The 17,787-nt window shown below is 56.3% G+C and overlaps 2 protein-coding genes across 5 annotated transcripts; both read right to left on the bottom strand.

Annotated features, from left to right (window-relative positions):
• Nucleotides 1-936: 936 nt before the first annotated feature.
• On the bottom strand, nt 937-6,286 carry ODF3 (outer dense fiber of sperm tails 3). Of its 4 annotated transcripts, XM_004278116.3 has the most exons (7): nt 6,150-6,286; nt 3,897-4,013; nt 3,526-3,726; nt 2,944-3,045; nt 2,679-2,800; nt 1,713-1,853; nt 937-1,390 (listed from the first exon to the last, which is right to left on the bottom strand). In XM_004278116.3, exons 2-7 carry the CDS (start codon nt 4,003-4,005, stop codon nt 1,301-1,303), a joined length of 765 nt encoding a protein of 254 aa, XP_004278164.1. In that variant the 5' UTR covers nt 4,006-4,013; nt 6,150-6,286; the 3' UTR covers nt 937-1,300. The 4 variants fall into 4 exon arrangements, with proteins under 4 accessions (XP_004278164.1, XP_049570394.1, XP_049570395.1 ...); XM_049714437.1 differs by having other exon boundaries at nt 937-1,853; XM_049714438.1 differs by lacking the exon at nt 6,150-6,286 and adding an exon at nt 4,406-4,760 and having other exon boundaries at nt 937-1,853.
• Nucleotides 5,942-17,497, bottom strand: SCGB1C1 (secretoglobin family 1C member 1). The gene is made up of 5 exons (XM_049713409.1): nt 17,386-17,497; nt 16,170-16,176; nt 7,408-7,468; nt 6,631-6,757; nt 5,942-6,349 (listed from the first exon to the last, which is right to left on the bottom strand). The coding sequence occupies exons 1-5, from the start codon at nt 17,495-17,497 to the stop codon at nt 6,117-6,119; spliced, it is 540 nt and encodes a 179-aa protein (XP_049569366.1). The 3' UTR covers nt 5,942-6,116.
• Between the last annotated feature and the right edge of the window lie 290 nt (nt 17,498-17,787).

Here is a 17,787-nt window from a genome sequence, read left to right as displayed (position 1 = left end):
TCATCCCCTCAGGCGGGCAGACGTGAGCTTGCCACTTCCTGTTGCTGGACCTTCCTTTGCGCAAGTTTCTGTGACTCAGATGATAGCATTACCTCTTCAGGATTAAAGGGATGCAGGTGAGGTGTTTAGAACAAGTAGCCTGGCACGGATACAGCTGAGTGAGGGTAAGCAGCTGTACTATGCTTAGTGCAGCTGCAGCCCACAGTCCCACGGGGGTGACAGGGCTGCCTGCCCAGGGCTAGGGTGAAGGTTAGACTTCATTCCTCAAGGCTGGCCTTGGACTCCAGGGCATCCTCTGGAAATGCCCCTCTTCATCACAGCTCAGACACCCCCTTCCCTGCACAGATCTTATGCTTCCCGTATTATCTTTGATGTTTAACAGATCACCTTCAAATGTAGTCACTTAAAGTTGCAGTAATACTTTATGTCTCATGGTTACTGCTGGAGTTTGAGACAGGCAGAGCGGAGATAGTTGTCTCTGTGATGTTAAGGTCTCCGTTTGGAGACAAGAGACTGGCACTGCCACTTGCTGAAGGCTCACACACATCTATAGGTCATTGCTGGTGTGAGCTGGGGGCCCAGCTGGGTTCACTGTGTTGCCATGTGTTGAGCTTCCTTACAACATGGTGGCTGGTGTGACAGTGAGCAAAGAGAAGAGGGACGTCCAGGCAGAAGCTGTTTTCTTTGTATGTTGCATGGCCTGGCTTCAGAAGTCACGTAGCATCACTTTATTCAGGACGGTCACAGGCTCTAGATTCCAGGGGAGGGACACAGACCCCATCTCAGCAGGGGAGAGGCAGTCACACAGGGAGAGGACCACACGGGAAGGGACGAATGCAGGTGTGACCGTCTTTGGAGGATACAGCAAGGTGTGGAGGGCAGCGCTCAAGGCAGAATCAGAAGGGCAGGCATAGCAGCGTCTGATGCTCCTGAGCCCTCCTCTCTGCTCAGACCCCAGGCCCTGGAAGCTAGGGTGGGACCTGACATGGGCTGGCATGATCGCCTGTGGGGGCCCCTTTCTGGAAAATGTTAATCCTCCCTCAAGGCAAACCATCGCTAACGGAATCCGTGATTTATTGTATATCTGGGCACAGCAGGAAACAGTTTAGCAAATGGGAAAGCATAGAAAAAACAGCTGGTCACAACTGTCCGAGCAAGCATGCTCTGCCCTGCAGGGCCAGGCCGGCTGCAGCCCAGCTGGTAGAGGAGCCGCCCAAAGCCCTCAGCTCAGGGAATCTGTTGTTGGGGGGACATGATGTGCAGAGGCTTAGTTAGCGTGACGGGTGGGGCGGGGCCAGGGCTAGTCCACGTCCACGACCAGGGGTGTCATGTAGTCAGAATGCTTGATGCCAAAGGTGACGATCGGGGCGCGGGGCTTGGTCACTGTCACCTGGGAGAGGAGAGGCTGTGAGGGGCCGGCACCCCTGCCCCCACCCTGCAGGCTCTGCCCTCACTGGGGCTGGGGCTGCTGTACCCCCTAAACCGCCGGCCAAGGTGACCAGCAGGAAGCCCCTCTCAGAGCCTGGTGTGTGGTGACACTCGGCAGCGCTCACCGTCACCAGTGTTTGGGGACACTGGGGACCCAGAGCCTGCCGGCTGGGGAAGGCTGGTGCTGGAACGCACAGTGTTCTGATGGTGCCTGGCCCCCGTGACCCTTGTAGGCTTACAGACCCGTCCCCACCCCACCCCTCCGGGCAGTGCTCTTGCCAGACCTTCTCAGGGCTGTGGGCTCCTGGTCCTGGCTTGTGGGTCTTGTCCCCCGGGGGCTCCACTCGGGCAGCCATGGTGTACTGTGGAGCCTTGAACTTGGTCACCTGGACATCGGTCTGGCGGTAGGCTGCGGGACCTGGGGTCTGGGAGGTGAAAGAGGCTCACACAGGCTCGGCCTGCCAGGGCGTGTGACCCCAGAGGGCAGGGGCTGGCATCAGACACTGGGTTTCAGGCCCCAAGTCACTGTGTGTCAGGGGACTCTTCTGTCTCCAAACGATGGCCACACCATGTGACAGTACCCTAGTGCTGTGGGGCCCTTCTCTGTGTGGGATGTCACCTTCCCTTCAGCCTGGCCGTGGCAATGACACCCCAGTCTGTGCCAGCCCCAGACTTGTCCCTTCCATGAGTGTGTGTGAGAGAGGACTCTTCCTAGTTGTGGACTCAAGGGCCTTGGGCTGGTGAGGTCAGCGGTGCTGTGATGCCACCTTGCCAGTCTCCCCAGGCTCCCCAAGCTCCCGGGTACACAAGCACCTCAGGGCCTTTGCACTGGCTGTTTCTGCAGCCAGAACCCTCCTCCCCCAAATATGTCACAGCTTATTTTTCTCCTCTTCTCAGCTTCTTCCTGCATGCCACCGTGTCTCACACTGCTCCTCGCCCCTCAGGCGGCACCCCACTCAGGCAGCACCCACACACTGGGTGTTGAGGTGTTCGTCTCTCCTCAGCACCATCGGTCTCCATGCCGAGCCTCGGCCTCTTCGTCCTCCTCCACTGTCTGCCCCTCCTCACCTCTGGGATGTAACCCCGTGGGGGTGGGGACAGACGTGTGGCAGGCTCCAAGAGGATGAAGGAGCTGAGGGGCTTCGGGAGGATGGGGGTCAGGCTGGTGGGTCCTAGGTTCTGGGGGAAGGGGCCCGAGGGCCGTCTCTCTAGGGGTAAGCAGTGCTCTGCCCGAGCCGGGTGACCCTTGCCTTGTGCAGGTCGTCGCTGAAGCTGCCCAGCTTGCTGCGGCCCTTGATGGAGAAGGCGGGCTGGGAGGCCTTGCCGACAGTGTGGGGCCCCATCACCACGGGCAGCATGTAGGCAGCGGGGCCTGTCGGGGGCACAAGTGCCGAGTCTCAGGCTGGACGGAATCCTGTGCCCGGAGTCTCCACCCCCATCAGGCCAGACCCCTTCACCCGCCCTGCCCGGGATCCTCGACCCGGTCAGCCATGGGCCATCGGGGCTGTGGCGGACCTGGGGTGCTGTCCACTCGGAAGGTCTTGGTTCGGGCAGAAATGGAGTGGCTGGGCGCCGAGTCGAACACATGCTTGGTAGATTTCTCTGGAAAGTAGTGGCCTGAGGGTGGGGGGAGGAATGGTGTGGGTGCTGGGACGGGGAGGACCATCCAGCAGATGCAAACAGGTGCCCGGCCCTGCTCGGGCGGTTCTAGGAAGACCTGCGACGTCGCAGGCCTGGGGCCTCTGGGCCCCAGTGAGTGGCGACCGGGATTGTGCACGGGTGTCCACGATGGAAATGCTGGCTGCAGGGGCTGGGGGGAGGCAGGGGCTGCTTTGAGAAGGAGGGCGAGTCTGACTTGGGCCTGGTGCGGTGACTTTGGCCAAGGAAGGCCCAGGTCAGAGTAGGGCACTAGGGTCTCAGAGGCTGCAGTGGTGTCACAGCTCCACCTCCAGGCCTGATGGTATCCCTTCATGAGGAGAAAGGTGGGTCAGGAGGGTGAGGATGGCTGTACCCCTCACACCCTGGCCCTGCCAGGCCTGCAGTGGCCACCAGCAGGGTTGGGCGGGGCGGGGTTGGGGCTGGGCCAGAGTCCGTCACCAGGGCCGGGGGTCAGCGTGGTCTTAGTGCAGTAGCGCCCCAGGATGGAGTAGGCGGGGCCGATGTCCTTGCCAGTCCTCAGTATCTTGGGGTTCACGCTGTAGCGGGGCCCCGGGGAGCAGTTCTCTGCCAGGAGCATGGGGGCCCCATGGAAGCTGTAGGCCGGTGCACGCAGCTTGTCAGGCGTGTGCTTCACAAAGCCTGTGGGGCAGGGGCTCTGAGCAGCTTGGAGCCAGACCCTGCCCTTCTCCCCCAGACCCCCCATTGACCCCAGAGGGGTTGATGGGCTGGGAGTCAGGGATGAGCCCTGGCCATCCCCGGGCTCCCCGCAGACCTGGCTCCTGCCCCCTCCCAGGCTCCCAAGCGCTTACCTGTGGTGGGTGGAATCAGGTACTTGGGTCCGGGGCTGCTGTAGAGGGCCATGATGGGTCCCCGGGGGCGATGGGGCCTCCAGGTGCCCACCCATACCTCCTCCGCCATGCCTGGCTCTGTCCACGGATGGAAGGGTGACAAGGTGCTAGGAGGCCTGGGCCCTCCACCCCCATCACTGCCTCTGCCCCCACTGAGGGGCAGAACTGTAGGCCACAGCCTCCTCAGTGGGGTCTTGAGTTGAGGCCCAGACTTCAGAGCAGTGGGAGATTCTGCCGCACCAACCCGTCCCCCCGCAAGGGGAGGAGCCTCAGAGCCTCGTGGACAAGCCCATGTCTCTTTCAGCGCTCACGGGCCACCCCACAGTGGCTCTGAGGGGGTCTGCGCAGGTGCTTTCTGCTCAGAGGACCCTGGACGTGACTGGGCAAGGAGCAGTGGGCAAAGGTGGGGAACTTCTGGGGTGAGACTGTGCCGTGGGCTGAGCAGGGGTCTGCTCTGGAGGGGCCCTCACCTCCTTAGTCCAGGAGCAATGCTCAGAGCAACCTATGGACCGAGCCTTCTCAGAGGCAATCCCGTCGCACTGGCCTCGGTGCCAGGGAGTCCCAGAAAAGGAGCATGGCGAGGAAGGCCTCTCCCTCTCTCTCCTCTCCCCCTGGGGGCTTCGAGAACTGGGGAAGGGGCCCGGCCCCTGAGCTCTAGAATGTGGCTCTGTGGGGTGGTGGGTTCTAGATCACTGTCCGTGTGATGGAGACAATGGCCTCAGCCCGTGGAACCCGCCCCCCGCCCATGCCTGGCTCGGGACCCGGGTCTTTGCTCCTTGTTGCAGGGTGCAGGCCAGAGGCGCAGAGGGCAGGAAGGGGACAACTAGGTCCTGGACTAGGACGGTGAGGCCATGGGACCCAGAGTCCGAGTGGCTGAGGAGTAAGGTCCTCAGGGGCAGAGCTGAACCTCCTCAGTCCTGCCCCCGGGAAGGACTGAGCTGGGGAAACTGAGGCACAAGAAGGCTCTGGCTGTTGGGGATGCTGGGATCCAGGGTGCAGTAGGGCTGCCCTGGTTTGGGGTGGGGGCAGGAGTTGGCATCGGAAGCTGCTGCTCTGCTGAGGGCCCTTTCCCTGACCCTGCTCTCCCTCCTGCATCACGCTGGCTGTGCCCGCCCGTCGGACCCTGAGTGTCCTCGTTAGCATGTCCTTCTTGGGGCTCCGGCTGGGGCTCCGTCTCTTTCCTTGGGTGACTTCTCAATCCCCTGGACCCGTGTCATGTGTATATTGTGCACATTTATTGTCTCAAAATGATAACCTTCAGATGCAGAGCGCCAGCACCCAGCCTCTTCCCTCAGCCCTGGCCACTTCCTCTCTCTGGGGCTCTTTGCCCTTCCCCGCTCTGAGCCCCTGCCCCCGACCTCTGCCTCCGCAGGCCTTCTTGTGTCCTGATGCCTCCCTGCATCTACATGTCTCGCCTATCTGTCTGTCTTGCTTTGTCCACCTGCCTACAAGGGCGTCTGCCTGGATTTCTGTTGGTGGGTCTGCCCTCTGTGTGGGGTTACTTATACGTGTGTGCTCCGCTCACATGATCCTATGTGTGAGCCTGTAGTTGTGTGCCTGAGGGTGGGGAGAGACAGGAGCCGGAGGCTGAGCTGCAGGAGGCTTTGTTGATTGGGTGGCTTGAGGATACATTCCTGCACAGGGAAGTGGAAGGGGTGTCGTCGTCATGGTTGCCTGTGCGGCTGGTCCTACGGCTGCTTGGAGCCACGTCTGGGGTCCACTAGGCATCGTCCTGACTGCCCAGCACTTGCACCCGGGAGGCAGACACGTGTGGGCCAAGAGGCCTGGGGTTCCCGTGCCCGGTGATGAGTAACTAGAGAGCCACGGCTCCATCAGGCAAACAGGCCCAGGCCAGCCTCTGGGGGGACGGTGGGCTCTGGACATGGCAGCCGGTCCCCTTCCAGCAGCTGGGGAAGCGGGGTGTGCTCATGTGTGTTTGCATTTGTGTGTGTGTCAGGTGTGAGCGTGTGCGTATGCATGTATGTGCATGTAGGGGGAGGCTGAGGGCTGCTCTGCAGGCAATGAGGTCTGGGATGTCCACCCCTGCTGGCTGAGGCAGGTCAGGGTGTCTGTGGGGTGCTGGGGTACGGGGTTGCTGCACTGGGTGGGTGATGAGGGGCTATGGCATTTGGTGGAGGGCCTGAGGAGTAGGACTGTGGGTCCTGCTAGGGCTGCAGGCCTTTAGGGAGTGGGGTGCCCCCCTGGCCACGGTACCAGCAGCTTGACCAGCTCCGCCTTGTGCATGGGCTGCAGGCCATCTGTGCAGGACTTGAGCTTGGTTACCGCTGCCTTGGCATCTGTACTGATGTCGTACTTGCCCAGGGGCCCCTCACAGAGCTCCTCTGCAGATCCCACCAGCAGCATTTGCAGGAAGTCGATGAAAAACTCATTGTTGTCCTCCCCCGTGGCCAGTCCTGTGTTGGGATGAGATGAGGCCAGGTCAGGACTCCTTCCAGCTCCACCCCCAGACCTCCCACCTCTAACCTCAGCGGTCTCCAGACCTTCCCCATCAATGTCCCCCTCACCTGCCCCAGATCTTCCTCCAAAACATCCCTCAGCTCCACCTGCCCGCAGACCCCTCCCGTCACCCTAACCTCAGCGGCCTCTTTCCGCTCTGGGTTCCCTAGCGTCACTGAGGAGGGAAAGCCAAGCCTCTGACTCAGTGGAATTTCCCCTCCGTGTGAGGTTGGCTGACCTGGAGCTTGGATCGGGGTCAGGGTCAGCCTGGGCTGGGCTGGGTTGGTGACATTGGGCTTGGTGGTGACACAGGGGCTGGGAGAGAGGTTGAGCTGGGCTGGGGTTGGGGTAGGGTTGCCTGGGGACTGGGGTCGCCAAGGGCAACAGGGTCATTGTCCACATCTGTGTTCTGTGATGGAGGTGGGTTGGGGTGCCTGGGAAGGTGGGCACCAATCACTGCGGGGCCCAGTGCCTGGATTTCTAGCTTCCCACATTCCCGCCCATTTCCCCCGACACCAGCCCCCCGAATGTGCTGGAAGCACCTGTCAGCGCACAGACTCAGCACGGGTACCGAGCAAGGAGGGCGCCGCCCCCCTTCATGGCGGACGCGCAGGCTCCTCAGGAGCCGCCTGGGCCAGCTTTACGCCTCACAGGCACCTGTCCCGGGGGCGGGTCCGACCTGCCCGTCAGGACGCAGCCAGTGCGAGCAGCGGTGGGGCAGCCGAGGGTGTGTCCTCTCCCCCTGCCCAGCAGTGGTTGCCGAGCAGCAAGGGGCCTGGGGTGCTCTGTGAGGGGTGCTTGGCAAACGTTTGGGGTGAGTGCACAGAGGTAAGGGGGCGACGGGAGCCTGGTCAGCAAGGAAGGGTGGTGTGTCTGGGGACGCTGAGGGCCTCTGGCCTCGCTTGGCTTGCGGCTGAGAGTGGCAGGCTCTTGGGCTAGGCCCAGGCCTTTCTTTTGGGGTAGGAATCCCCCCTCCACTCAGCATGCTTTGTGGGCCAGCGCTGGGCTCTGATACCTGAGACAGCCTGGAGGTCTCCACTGGGGCAGGGGTGGGGGACTTCCTGGGGTCTGCAGATCTGGGCGGTAGGAGATGGGCCCAGGGCCACAGGAGGCCCAAAGTGGGCAGCAGCCTCCAGGGGATGGAGGGTGGGCCTGAGAGTGACTGAGGGGCGAGGAGCTGGGCCGTCTCTGGGATCTGGTGGGATTACAGTCACTTGCAGGAAGTGAGGAGGGGCTGCAGTCTGACTCAGCTTCCTTCTGTGGTCATCCAGCCTGAGGAAGTCTAGGATCTGGGGGAGACAGTCCAGTGCTATGATGGAGAAAGGGGGCTGCAACACCTGGGCCCATGACTAGACGGCCCCTAGAGTAGTGCTGCAGTCTGGCCTTTATGCCGTGGGCCCTCTTCTCCTGTCCCATGCTGCCACCTGGTGGCCAATGGCATCCTGCAGGACAGGCCCACTCTCCACAGGGCTCCTGTGAGGATCCAGGGTTTCAGGCCCTACCTGGCCCCCAGGGGCTCCTCATTCAGTACTGACACCTCCAGATCAACCTTGTCCGGATTGGTTACCCTGCCTCTGCTTGTCACCCTGCCCCTCACTTGCCCCCAGCTGTCCCTGAGTCTGTCACAGACCACAGACCCTTGTCCTGTGTCCTCTGAGTACTCAGAGCCTCTCATCCACTTGAGTGTCTGTTTATAACAAATAGTCTGTAGTCCCCTTTGCTAACATGAAAGGAAATCCATGGGCGATATAACCTACTTCTGCTCACAATTCCAAGAATGTAGGAGAAATAACGTGTAATGAGGTCATCTGTAACAAAGCAATGTGGCTTCATGAGTGAGACTGCTTTCGGCAAATTTGAGCCCCTCCCCGTCCCCAAAGGCCCAGGGGGTTCTGGTCAGTGGGACAGGCCTTGCTCTGATTATGCTTTGATGGACCCACATCATCTTCTTTAACTTAGTGGTCCTCTGGCTGCTTGCTGGGCCACCTGGAGAGATGTTTAAAGGCGCTGTCCCTGGGCTGTGACATAGTCCAGACCCATGGAAGCAGGGTTCCGGGGGCAGGGCCTGGATATCTGCCCTTCTGAATCCCTCCGGCCCCAGTGGAGACCGTCCGCCCAGCATTTATTCCCCTTCCTCTGCACTTTTCTCCCAGTCTCCAGAGTGCTGTGTGTTGGTTTGATATGATTTCAAATGCACTTTTTTATGACTTGAGTGAAGTTGTTTTAATCCACCAGTTGTTTTATGACCAAGGCCAAAAACAGTTTTTTTTGGAAGAAAAGTTGTTTTGATTTAAGAATGAAGTGAGCTGTGTCAGGGTCACTCCCTAGCAACAGGGCACTGGATGCCGGCTCCTGGCTGGTTAAGCCGACTCTCTCGAGAATCTCACAGAAAAGGTACACCTCGACTAAATGTGGACTTTATTCCTGTCATCTCCCCTTGTGTGGGACAACAGTGTAATTAACCTGTCGCTTGTTTGGATTATGTTATGTCTTTATTGCCTTATTGTAAAGAGACATTATCCTGTATGCTACTGGCTTGAGCAGTTATTGTAACTCCCGCCGTGAACCTGTGTTGAATAAACTATTGGCAAAGACAGTCTCAGTCTCTGAGAGTGATCTGCCGCCCCCTCCCGCAACAAAACGGCTGCCCCACCTGGAGGTGGGCTGGGTGCCCCCCTTTACTACGTTTGGATTGCGCTTTTTCTTTTTCCCCAAACGCCGGGCCCCTGGAATCACATGCTATTGAACGTTGCTCCTGCAGCCCTTCACAGGCGCCGTCAGTTACGGAATCCCCAACAATCTCTCATGGTTGCTGAGGATTTGAGCCTCAGTTCTGTCTTGCTCTGCTCACTCCTCCAGGTACCATTCTTGGTGACTCTGCTATGCACATACCTAGCCCACCCCACACCTTGACCTTCGTTCCCCTGGCCTCCTCCCCTCCTGTGGTGTTGCCCTCCACCCGCTTCAGTCAGTCACTGTCAAGGTTATCCCCTGGTCTTTGCAATACCAATAACTGCACTCCCTGCTCAATTTCTTTTTCAGGTGCCCCTGCCTCTGGCCATGTCCTTTCCCTCAGCTCGCTGCCTCTGGTGCGCAGCAGTTACTCAGGAACTGCTCTGGCCAACCGTCACAGTCCTACCCACATCCAGTCCACCTGGCCTGGATCTACCGCACCGTGGTTAAGAACATTCCCTTGCTCACGGTCAAACCCCCTTCCTGTCCCACCCTCTCCCCCGACACTGGATAACTCCACCTCTTCCTCTCCACTTGCCCACTCAGCAGGGTGTGCTGACCTCATGTCAAGACCTCGCCTTGGGTGGGGTCTTAGTGCTGCCCACGACTTCTAGATTCCCAGGATGGGTGTCCTCTCATACTTTGAGATGGCTATTGTCACACTGCCCCTCCTGTCTTACCCTCTGGGCCTCAGAAACTGAATAGGTCAGAAAAAAACTACACATAGTCTTATCACCAAATCTATCAACCTGCCTTCATTTCCAGGTTTGTGTTTCTTCCTGTTGCAAGAGAGGACCTGTCTTCACGCATACCAATGGCAACCCTCCTCTGTTACTTCTCCCCACATGAAGGCTTTGTCATCTCTTTCTGCAGTATCATGTTTTTATCTCTACTGCATCATTCTCAGTGTAACAGGGAAGAGCCAATTCTGTTTCCACGTTGGATCTGTTTCTTTGACGTTAACCTTTGCTTTTCGTTGCTTTTGTTACTATAATCATACATAATGGCCTGCCTCAGGGAACCCTCTGCCTGAATGTTAAAGTGCCTCTGTTCAGCTCACAGGGAGACAATCTGACCCTGCCTACCTGTGAATGGCCGCAAGAAAGAAGAAAGTAACACATCCCCTCACCCGTTTTGCAAGACTGATAGTCCTTTTGACTTTACTTCCTCACCGCCCCTCCCTCTCTGATCCTATAAAAGAAAGTGGCACCCAGATCCCTCATAAGATGGTTGGGGGCACCGAGTCCGCCATCTTCTCCGTCTGCAGGCTTTCCGAATGATGTCGTGCTCCTTGCCTCCGCGCCTCGTCTCCGATTTACTGGCTTGTCGTGCGGTGAGCGGAGCGAGCTTGGACTCGGTAACATCACCAGCATCTACTCCTGCTGTAACGTCACCCATCTGGAAGCAGAACACAGCACAACAAAAGCCACCCCCTAGCACTAGTGCTGCAGGCTTCCCCGTGGTCCTCAGACCACGCTCCCCTCGGCTTTATCTCACCCTGAGCCCCAGGAGGCTCCCAGCCTTCTGTCTTCAGGTTGCATTTGGCTAACGGGGAGGGACAAATAGATTCTGCATTCATTAACATTCTAGTCATGGATCTTGTTCTGATGGAAAATTACAGTCAAAATGTTCTTAAAAAAGAAAAAACCCACTGGGTTCTATCAATTCATAACGTGTTTGGTTCATAATTTTCAGAGACGTGCAAATACCAAGATCACATTTGTTAAATTATGGAACTCATCACCGCAACCTGCAAAGGCTCTGTTCTTCTAGTTCTTGAACATTTACTTGTGCCCTATGACCTTAGGTGCCCTCATGAAACTATGTGGCATTCCGTTCTGGGACAGAAACACTAAGGTTATTAAATACTGAAGATATCAGACAAGTTAGTATGTCAGACTGTCTGATTCACTTGTTAATGAGGCAGGACTGAACACGGCTGCTTTTCTTGTAGAAACACTGAGAGTTCATTCGGTAGTCAAATTCTCTTAGCAGGACTCCTCCCCTGGGTAACTATCATATCGGAAAATGGTCTAGACCTTATATGGTTTAGAGCTAACATTTTTGTTCGTAATAAAGCTTAAAAAAAAGTCTTTTTTTACATCATCATCATTGTATTCAAATTACATATATCTTTATCAATAACTGTATTCATCAAGTTACGATGAAAAATATTGAAACCAAGCAGGAGGGGCCCTCCTGGCTACAAAAGCCTTTCCATGTCCCCCGTTTCTTGTTTGTAGGAAAAAGGCTTCAGCCTCCTGGACATTCCCAGAGTTCCAAAGGACAGATTCAAACAGTTACTAATTAGGGAGGGGAGGGAATACAGAAATAAAGGAGGAGCAGTCAGCTAATAATAGAGCAGCATAAGGCAGGGTCCTGGTTCCTCCTCGAGAGATGTACATAACAATATGTCTCTGAGTTCTTCTGCAGGAACTAAGGCCCCCAACCAGCGGAGGATGGTAAATTCTGGCTGAGCACAAGAATCCTGGAGCACCACCCTGTTACCTCACCACCAGCCAATCAGAAGAAAATCACACACTGCAGCCCTCACCCCAAATTTTGCCTTTAAAAACTCTTCCCCCCAAACCATCAGGGAGTTCCAGTTTTTTGAGCACGAGCCACCTGTTCTCTTGCTTGGCTTTTGCAATAAACCTTTCTCTGCTCCAAACTCTGACGTTTCAGTTTGTTTGTCCTCACTGTGTGTTGGGCACATGAACTTGGGTTTGACAACAATTCTGTCGAGCCAGCCAGGAGTCTGTATCCATGGTGGGTGGACCCCAGCTGGGGCATCCCCTTCCCTGAGTCCCCAGCAGCTGCCAGAGCTCATTTTGCTCCAGGGAACTCGAAGGGACTCTCCCTGACAGACACTGACCATCCCGGCCCAAGGCTGTCTGGAGATGAGGAATGTCCTGAGCTCTCCAGTCCACACTCCGTGTCATTTGGGGCTGATTCACTCCACCCTGCACAGCCTGGGAATTCTACCCGTTCCATCTGGGTTCATTCCATTGCGAGCAGTGAGCCACCCTGGGCTTGTTGTGAACCATTCTGGGCCCGTTTGTCTTCTAGGAGCCGGGCCAATCTGTTTGGAGGCCTCCATCTGGGAGTGGGAATGGAAGTTTTGGACCGCGCCTCATCGGATCTCTTGTCTGTGTGGTTGTATTTGTTGTCTGTGTGTATGTGTGTATCAGGACTTGCATTGGGCGGTTGAGACGTCTCTGGGAATGGAGCTCACGTGTGAGGACACCAGGGTGTTCTTCCCTATTGCTTTGGCTCGGCTTACTGCAGAGCACTGGTTGGGACCAAGGCTTGGTCGTTTGGACCCATGTCTGATGGGGCATTGGTTGGGTTTCTCCCCTTTGGATTCAAGCTTGGTCCTTTGGTTTCGTCTCTGACTGACGGGCCATTGATTGGGAATCTCCTTTTCTGGGCCTAGGGAACTGCGACCATGAGAGACTGTTCTGCATTGGTTTGCTGTTTGCTTGATATTTCACAAACTGACAGTGAATAACTAAGTATGGGTGATCAGAGCTCTGTTCCATCTTGTAGTCCCCTAAGGTATATTTTGCAAAACTGGGAAATCTTCAGCTATGCTCCCATGAATAAAAGAAAATAGCATTTCATTGCAACCCTGCATGGTCTCAGTACTCCTTGGGATCTGGAGAACAGTGGCTGTAAATTGTAACTCCATCCTTTCAACGGCAGGGTATTTGACTGCATTTCAGTTTGAATTTCCAAAGGCTAGTGTGTGTAGCCAATCTGCCCACTGGGAGTGGGGTCTCGCTGAACTGTGAGCGTGCATGATCTGCACTTCCCTGATGGCCCATGGGGGCGTGTAGCCCACGTTGCTGACCCGTGTTCCACACTCAGAGTTGGGTTTGTACACAGCTGATGGGATCTGGGTCTCATCAGGGCCATCCAGGGCTTCAGCTCTGGGATAGTGTGGGGTCACATCGACACTGACAGGAGCCGGGTCCCCTCAGGACCTGCCAGGAAGCAGTGCAGCTGGAGAAGAGGTGAGGGAAGGTGGGGAGAAGGTTCCTGTGCGTGGCTGACCGCGGAGGGGCTCCATCTTCAGAGGACCCAGGAGGGGAAGGAGCTGATGTGGAAAATTGTGGGTTTTAGCCAGTTTGTGTATGTGGTGTAGACAGAGCGCAGAGTTGTTCTTTGGCGTGTGGCGTCCGGTTTTCCCAGCACCGTTTATTGAGGGGACTGTCCTTTCCCCGGCGCATGTTCTTGGCTCCTTTCTTGTGAGTTAACTGACCACATACCTGTGAGTTTATTTCTGGGCTCTCTATTCTGTTGCTCTGGTCCGTGTGCCTGTTTTTGTGCCAATTCCACGCTGGTTTGGTGACTGTAGCTTCATAACATAGTGTGAAGTCAGGGAGGGAGATGCCTCCAGCCTGTTCTCTTTTCTCAGGGTTGCTTTGGCTATTTGGGGTCCTTTGTGGTTCCACACAGATACTAGGAGGAGTTGCTCTATTTTGGGGGAAAATACCATGGAATTTTGGGAGGGACTGCATTCACTGTGTCCATTGCTTTGGGTAGAATGGGTATTTTAACAATATTAATTTTTCCGTCCCCTGAGAACAGGATGTCTTTCCATTTATTGGTGTGTTTTTCAATTTCTCCATCAATGTCTTAAAGTTTTCAGTGTGCAGGTCTTTCACATCCTTGGTTAACTTTATTCCCAGGTATTTTGTTCTTTTTGATGCAGGTGTAAATAGGGTTGCCTTCTTTCTCTTTCTGATGGTTCATTATTAGTGTTTAGAAATGCAACTGATTTCTGTGTATTGATTTTGCAACTTTACTGAATTCATTTATTAGTTCTAATAGTTTTTTTGTGGAATGAAGTGGAAAATTGGAATTCCAAAATCCCACTGTTTCTACCGTATCCAGGTCGTCCACAACACGGAGGACAGTGGCTCCTAATATAACCTTCCCCCAGTGCCTCTAAATGACACATGGACTTTGGGTGAACTGGATCTGGGTAAAGCTTGGCTTCTATCTGGAAGTTTGATGTTTTCTCTGCTTTTCTGGCGTGCTATTGACATACATGATATTTTGAAAAGTAATTTACTTTACAGTAATTTCAAACGTACAAATTTACATACATAAAACAAGTCTTGTACCTTGATTAAATATACTCCTAAATATTGATGTTGACATTATTAAAAATGGAATTGTTTTCATAAATTCTTTTTCAGATTATTTTTTGCTAGCGTATACATATAAGACAGATTTTCATGAATTGATATTTTGTTCTATAACTTTGCTTAATTAGCTCAAATAATTTCTTTGCCGATTATAGGTAGTTTTATATGTAAGATGATGTGACCTATGCTCTGTGAATAGACACAGTTTTAATTTTTCCATTCACATATGGATGCCTTTGGTTTCTTCCCTCAAAACTCTGGGTAGAACTTCCAGTACACTATTATCGGTGGTGGAGGCCAGCTTCCTGGCCTTGTTCCTGATTTTAGGAGTAAATCTTGCAGTTTTTAACATTGAGCATGATGTTTGCTGTGGCTTTGTATGCTACTCTTTTTCATATTGAACAAAATTCCTTTTATTCCTACTTTCTTGAGTGTTTGTATCATGAAATAGCGCTGGATTTTGATTATAGCTTTTTCTGCAGTAATTGATACGATCATGTGTTTTTACTTCACATCTTTATAGTTGTTCAATACATTGCTTAGTTTTTTTTTTTTTTTTTGCAGCATGCAGGCCTCTCACTGTTGTGGCCTCTCCCGTTGTGGAGCACAGGCTCCGGACGCGCAGGCCCAGCGGCCATAGCTCACGGGCCCAGCCGCTCCGCGGCACGTGGGATCCTCCCAGACCGGGGCACGAACCCGTGTCCCCTGCATCGGCAGGCGGACTCCCAACCACTGCGCCACCAGGGAAGCCCCATTGCTTAGGTTTAATGTGTTGACCACCCTGACATTTCCTGTGTGGAGATACTTGCTTATGGCATCATCCGTTTAATGTTCTGTTGGTTTCGTGTTGCTCTGATTTTGTGGAGGATCCTTGCGCTCATATTTGTGAGGTGTACTGCTGTACTTTTCTTTTTTATGACGTATTTGTGTGACTTGATTAGATTTGGCTTGGTGTTGGTGGTTTGAAGGGTTAGCATTAGGGCTGGGACTGGGTTATGGTTGCCCTATGTGACCCCACACATCCCAGACCAGGCCGCCTGCCTCTGACCTCTGCATCCTGCCCGCCAGCTCCAGCCCGGCCCTCTAGAGACTCCTCATCCCCCAGAGGACAGGGGTGACCGCCCACTTGGCCTCCCTCCCGCCTCTGCCTGTCCATCTGTCCTCCCTGAGTCAGGATACCTCTTCCTCTGTGAGGCTCCTGGATTCCGGCCTTGGAGGCCCCCCCGCCGCCCACATCTTCCCCCGGGAAGATGGACTCCCTGGGACCTCAGATTGGGACTTTGTGTGCAGATGGGCCACCACAGAGCTGCCCAGGTTGACCTGTGTGCGGGGGGTCCTCATGGGGGGAATTTGGACACAGACACACAGGGGAGAAGGCGATGTGACGGCAGAGATGGAGACGGGGCTGGGAGTGGCCTGGGACTGACTGACCTCAGAACCCGCGGAGGAGCGGGCCCCCAGCACTTTGACCTCGGGCTCCAGGCCTGAGAGGAAGTGTCCCCTGTCCCAACCCCGCCCCCTGTCTGCTGTTATGTGCGGGGGCCACAGGAATCCCACACCTGGCCTGCGGGGCATGGCGCTGTGCTTGCTGACACCCAGGACCATCACCGGCTGCCCCCGCTCTGGGCATGACCCCCACTCCTCCTCGGGGAGGGACTCAGGGCCCAGGACTCCTGATCCACACACCCCTGTCACGGCGACCTTCCCCCCTCACCCAGCCATCCATGGGGCACCTCAGGCCGCAGAAAGGAGCTGCAGTGGCGTGGTGACCTCGGCGAGTGGCCACAGGCCACCCCACCCCACCCCGAGACCTGAGTGTGGCCATCTGAGAAGGGACCCACAAGCCCCCCGACCCAGGCGCCCTGTTTCACAGGGCAGGTCCTCTTACCGAGTCTCTGGAGGGGGGGTGTCGAGCAGGGGTGACTGAGGCCTGTGAACATGTGGGCCAGAGAGGTCCTCCCCAGGAGCCCAGGCACAGTGAGCCCAGGGCGTGTGCATCCCTCCCCTCCTGTACCCCATGGAGTGAGGGTAAAGCCCCAGTGACCCCCAAGAAGAGACAAGACACCCAGAGGACTAGACCATCCACAGACCAGGGACTGAGTGTCCACCTCATTTCCCTGGAGAGAACAATGTCTTCACAGGGGCTTAAGACTGCCCCATGTGCCCACGAACACCCAGCTTCAGTGAACCAGCCACACAGCAAACCCCCTTCCAGGGTCCCTGTGTTAATAGACCCAGCCTTTGGGGGAGGGGGGCCGGCCCAAGCGAGGATGCACGTGCTCCAGTGCTGGACACTCACTGCCCGTCCCCCTGCCCACCCCCTGTCCCTCTCCTGCACCCTGTGGCCTCACCCCCTCAGGAACCCTCCTCTCCAGGCTCCAAGCACCCACATTTCCCACCTCCACTTCAATTTGCCTGTTTCCCCGCCAGCTGAAGAGGAGGGCAAACGTCCCGCACTGGTGTTTTCAGCAGTGTAGACAGGGTTTCCTTTCTCTTCCTGGCGGGGGTCTGGCCTGGACACCAGTGGCTTCCAGCGGCGCGGGGCTAGGCGCCGCCCTGCAGGGAGCAGCCCTGATCCCGCGCCTACAGCGCCGCCTGCTGGACACTGGGTGGTTTCCAGCCCTGTGGGGCTTGGGCGCCGCCCTGCAGGGAGCAGCCCTGATCCTGCCCTACAGCGCCGCCTGCTGGTCTCTCCGTCCTTCCATCCGGCACAGTCTTCACCTTCCCCGCTGCCTTGGATGGTCCCTCTCCACACTGTCCGGCGATCAGCCCCTCGTCCCCACCGTCGTCACCCCCAGCTCCACACCCCTCCTCCATCCTCAGGGATGACCCAGGACCCTTCCTGGGCTCCCCGCCTGCCCACCCTTGGTCTGTGTCCTCAGTCCACCTGTGCAGACAGGTGAGGATCCCCTCCAGAGGCTCCCAAACGCTTCACCCCTACATCCTCCCTGGGGTCGGCCCGTGTCCTGTCAGGATGTTCCACCCTCAGCAAGCCCCCAAGTACATGGCAAGGGCAGGCGTCAGGCCTGCTGCGTGCACTGCTGTGTGTCCTGCTGTATACACAGGCATGACCCTGCCCCAGGGTGCAGGAAAGGCAGCCTTACCTCGGGACGTGGAGAGAGGGGCTGCCCACAGGGTGGACGTCAGCTCTCGGCTCACCAGGCAAGGGCAGCCGGGTTCTCGCTCCTTGGACCCTTTCTCACCCAGCCTGACCATGACCCGGCTTTGTTCCCACCCCTGTTGTCCCTCCATTGGCCTCGCTCTTGTGAGCAGAGCAGGGCAGTGTGGTCTGTGGTTACAGGCTGAGAGACACAGACACTGGCTGACCTGCGTGCACCCAGCTGACCCCACAGAACAGGCACTGCACCAGGGCCTGTGCGGTGTGGGTTCACCTGCCCACAGAGAGGCCGGGCCTCTGTCCTGGCTCCAGAGGTCACCTTGAGTCTGACGGGAGTGTCCGTGCTCCGTGGGCCTCGCTCCAGGCTGGTCTGTGCTGACAGCGTGAT

The sequence above is a fragment of the Orcinus orca genome, chromosome 8, assembly GCF_937001465.1.
Source record: "Orcinus orca chromosome 8, mOrcOrc1.1, whole genome shotgun sequence".
NCBI classification, from domain to species: domain Eukaryota; kingdom Metazoa; phylum Chordata; class Mammalia; order Artiodactyla; family Delphinidae; genus Orcinus; species Orcinus orca.
Note: the sequence above shows the minus strand (reverse complement) of the source record. Positions and strands in the feature narration are given on the sequence as shown.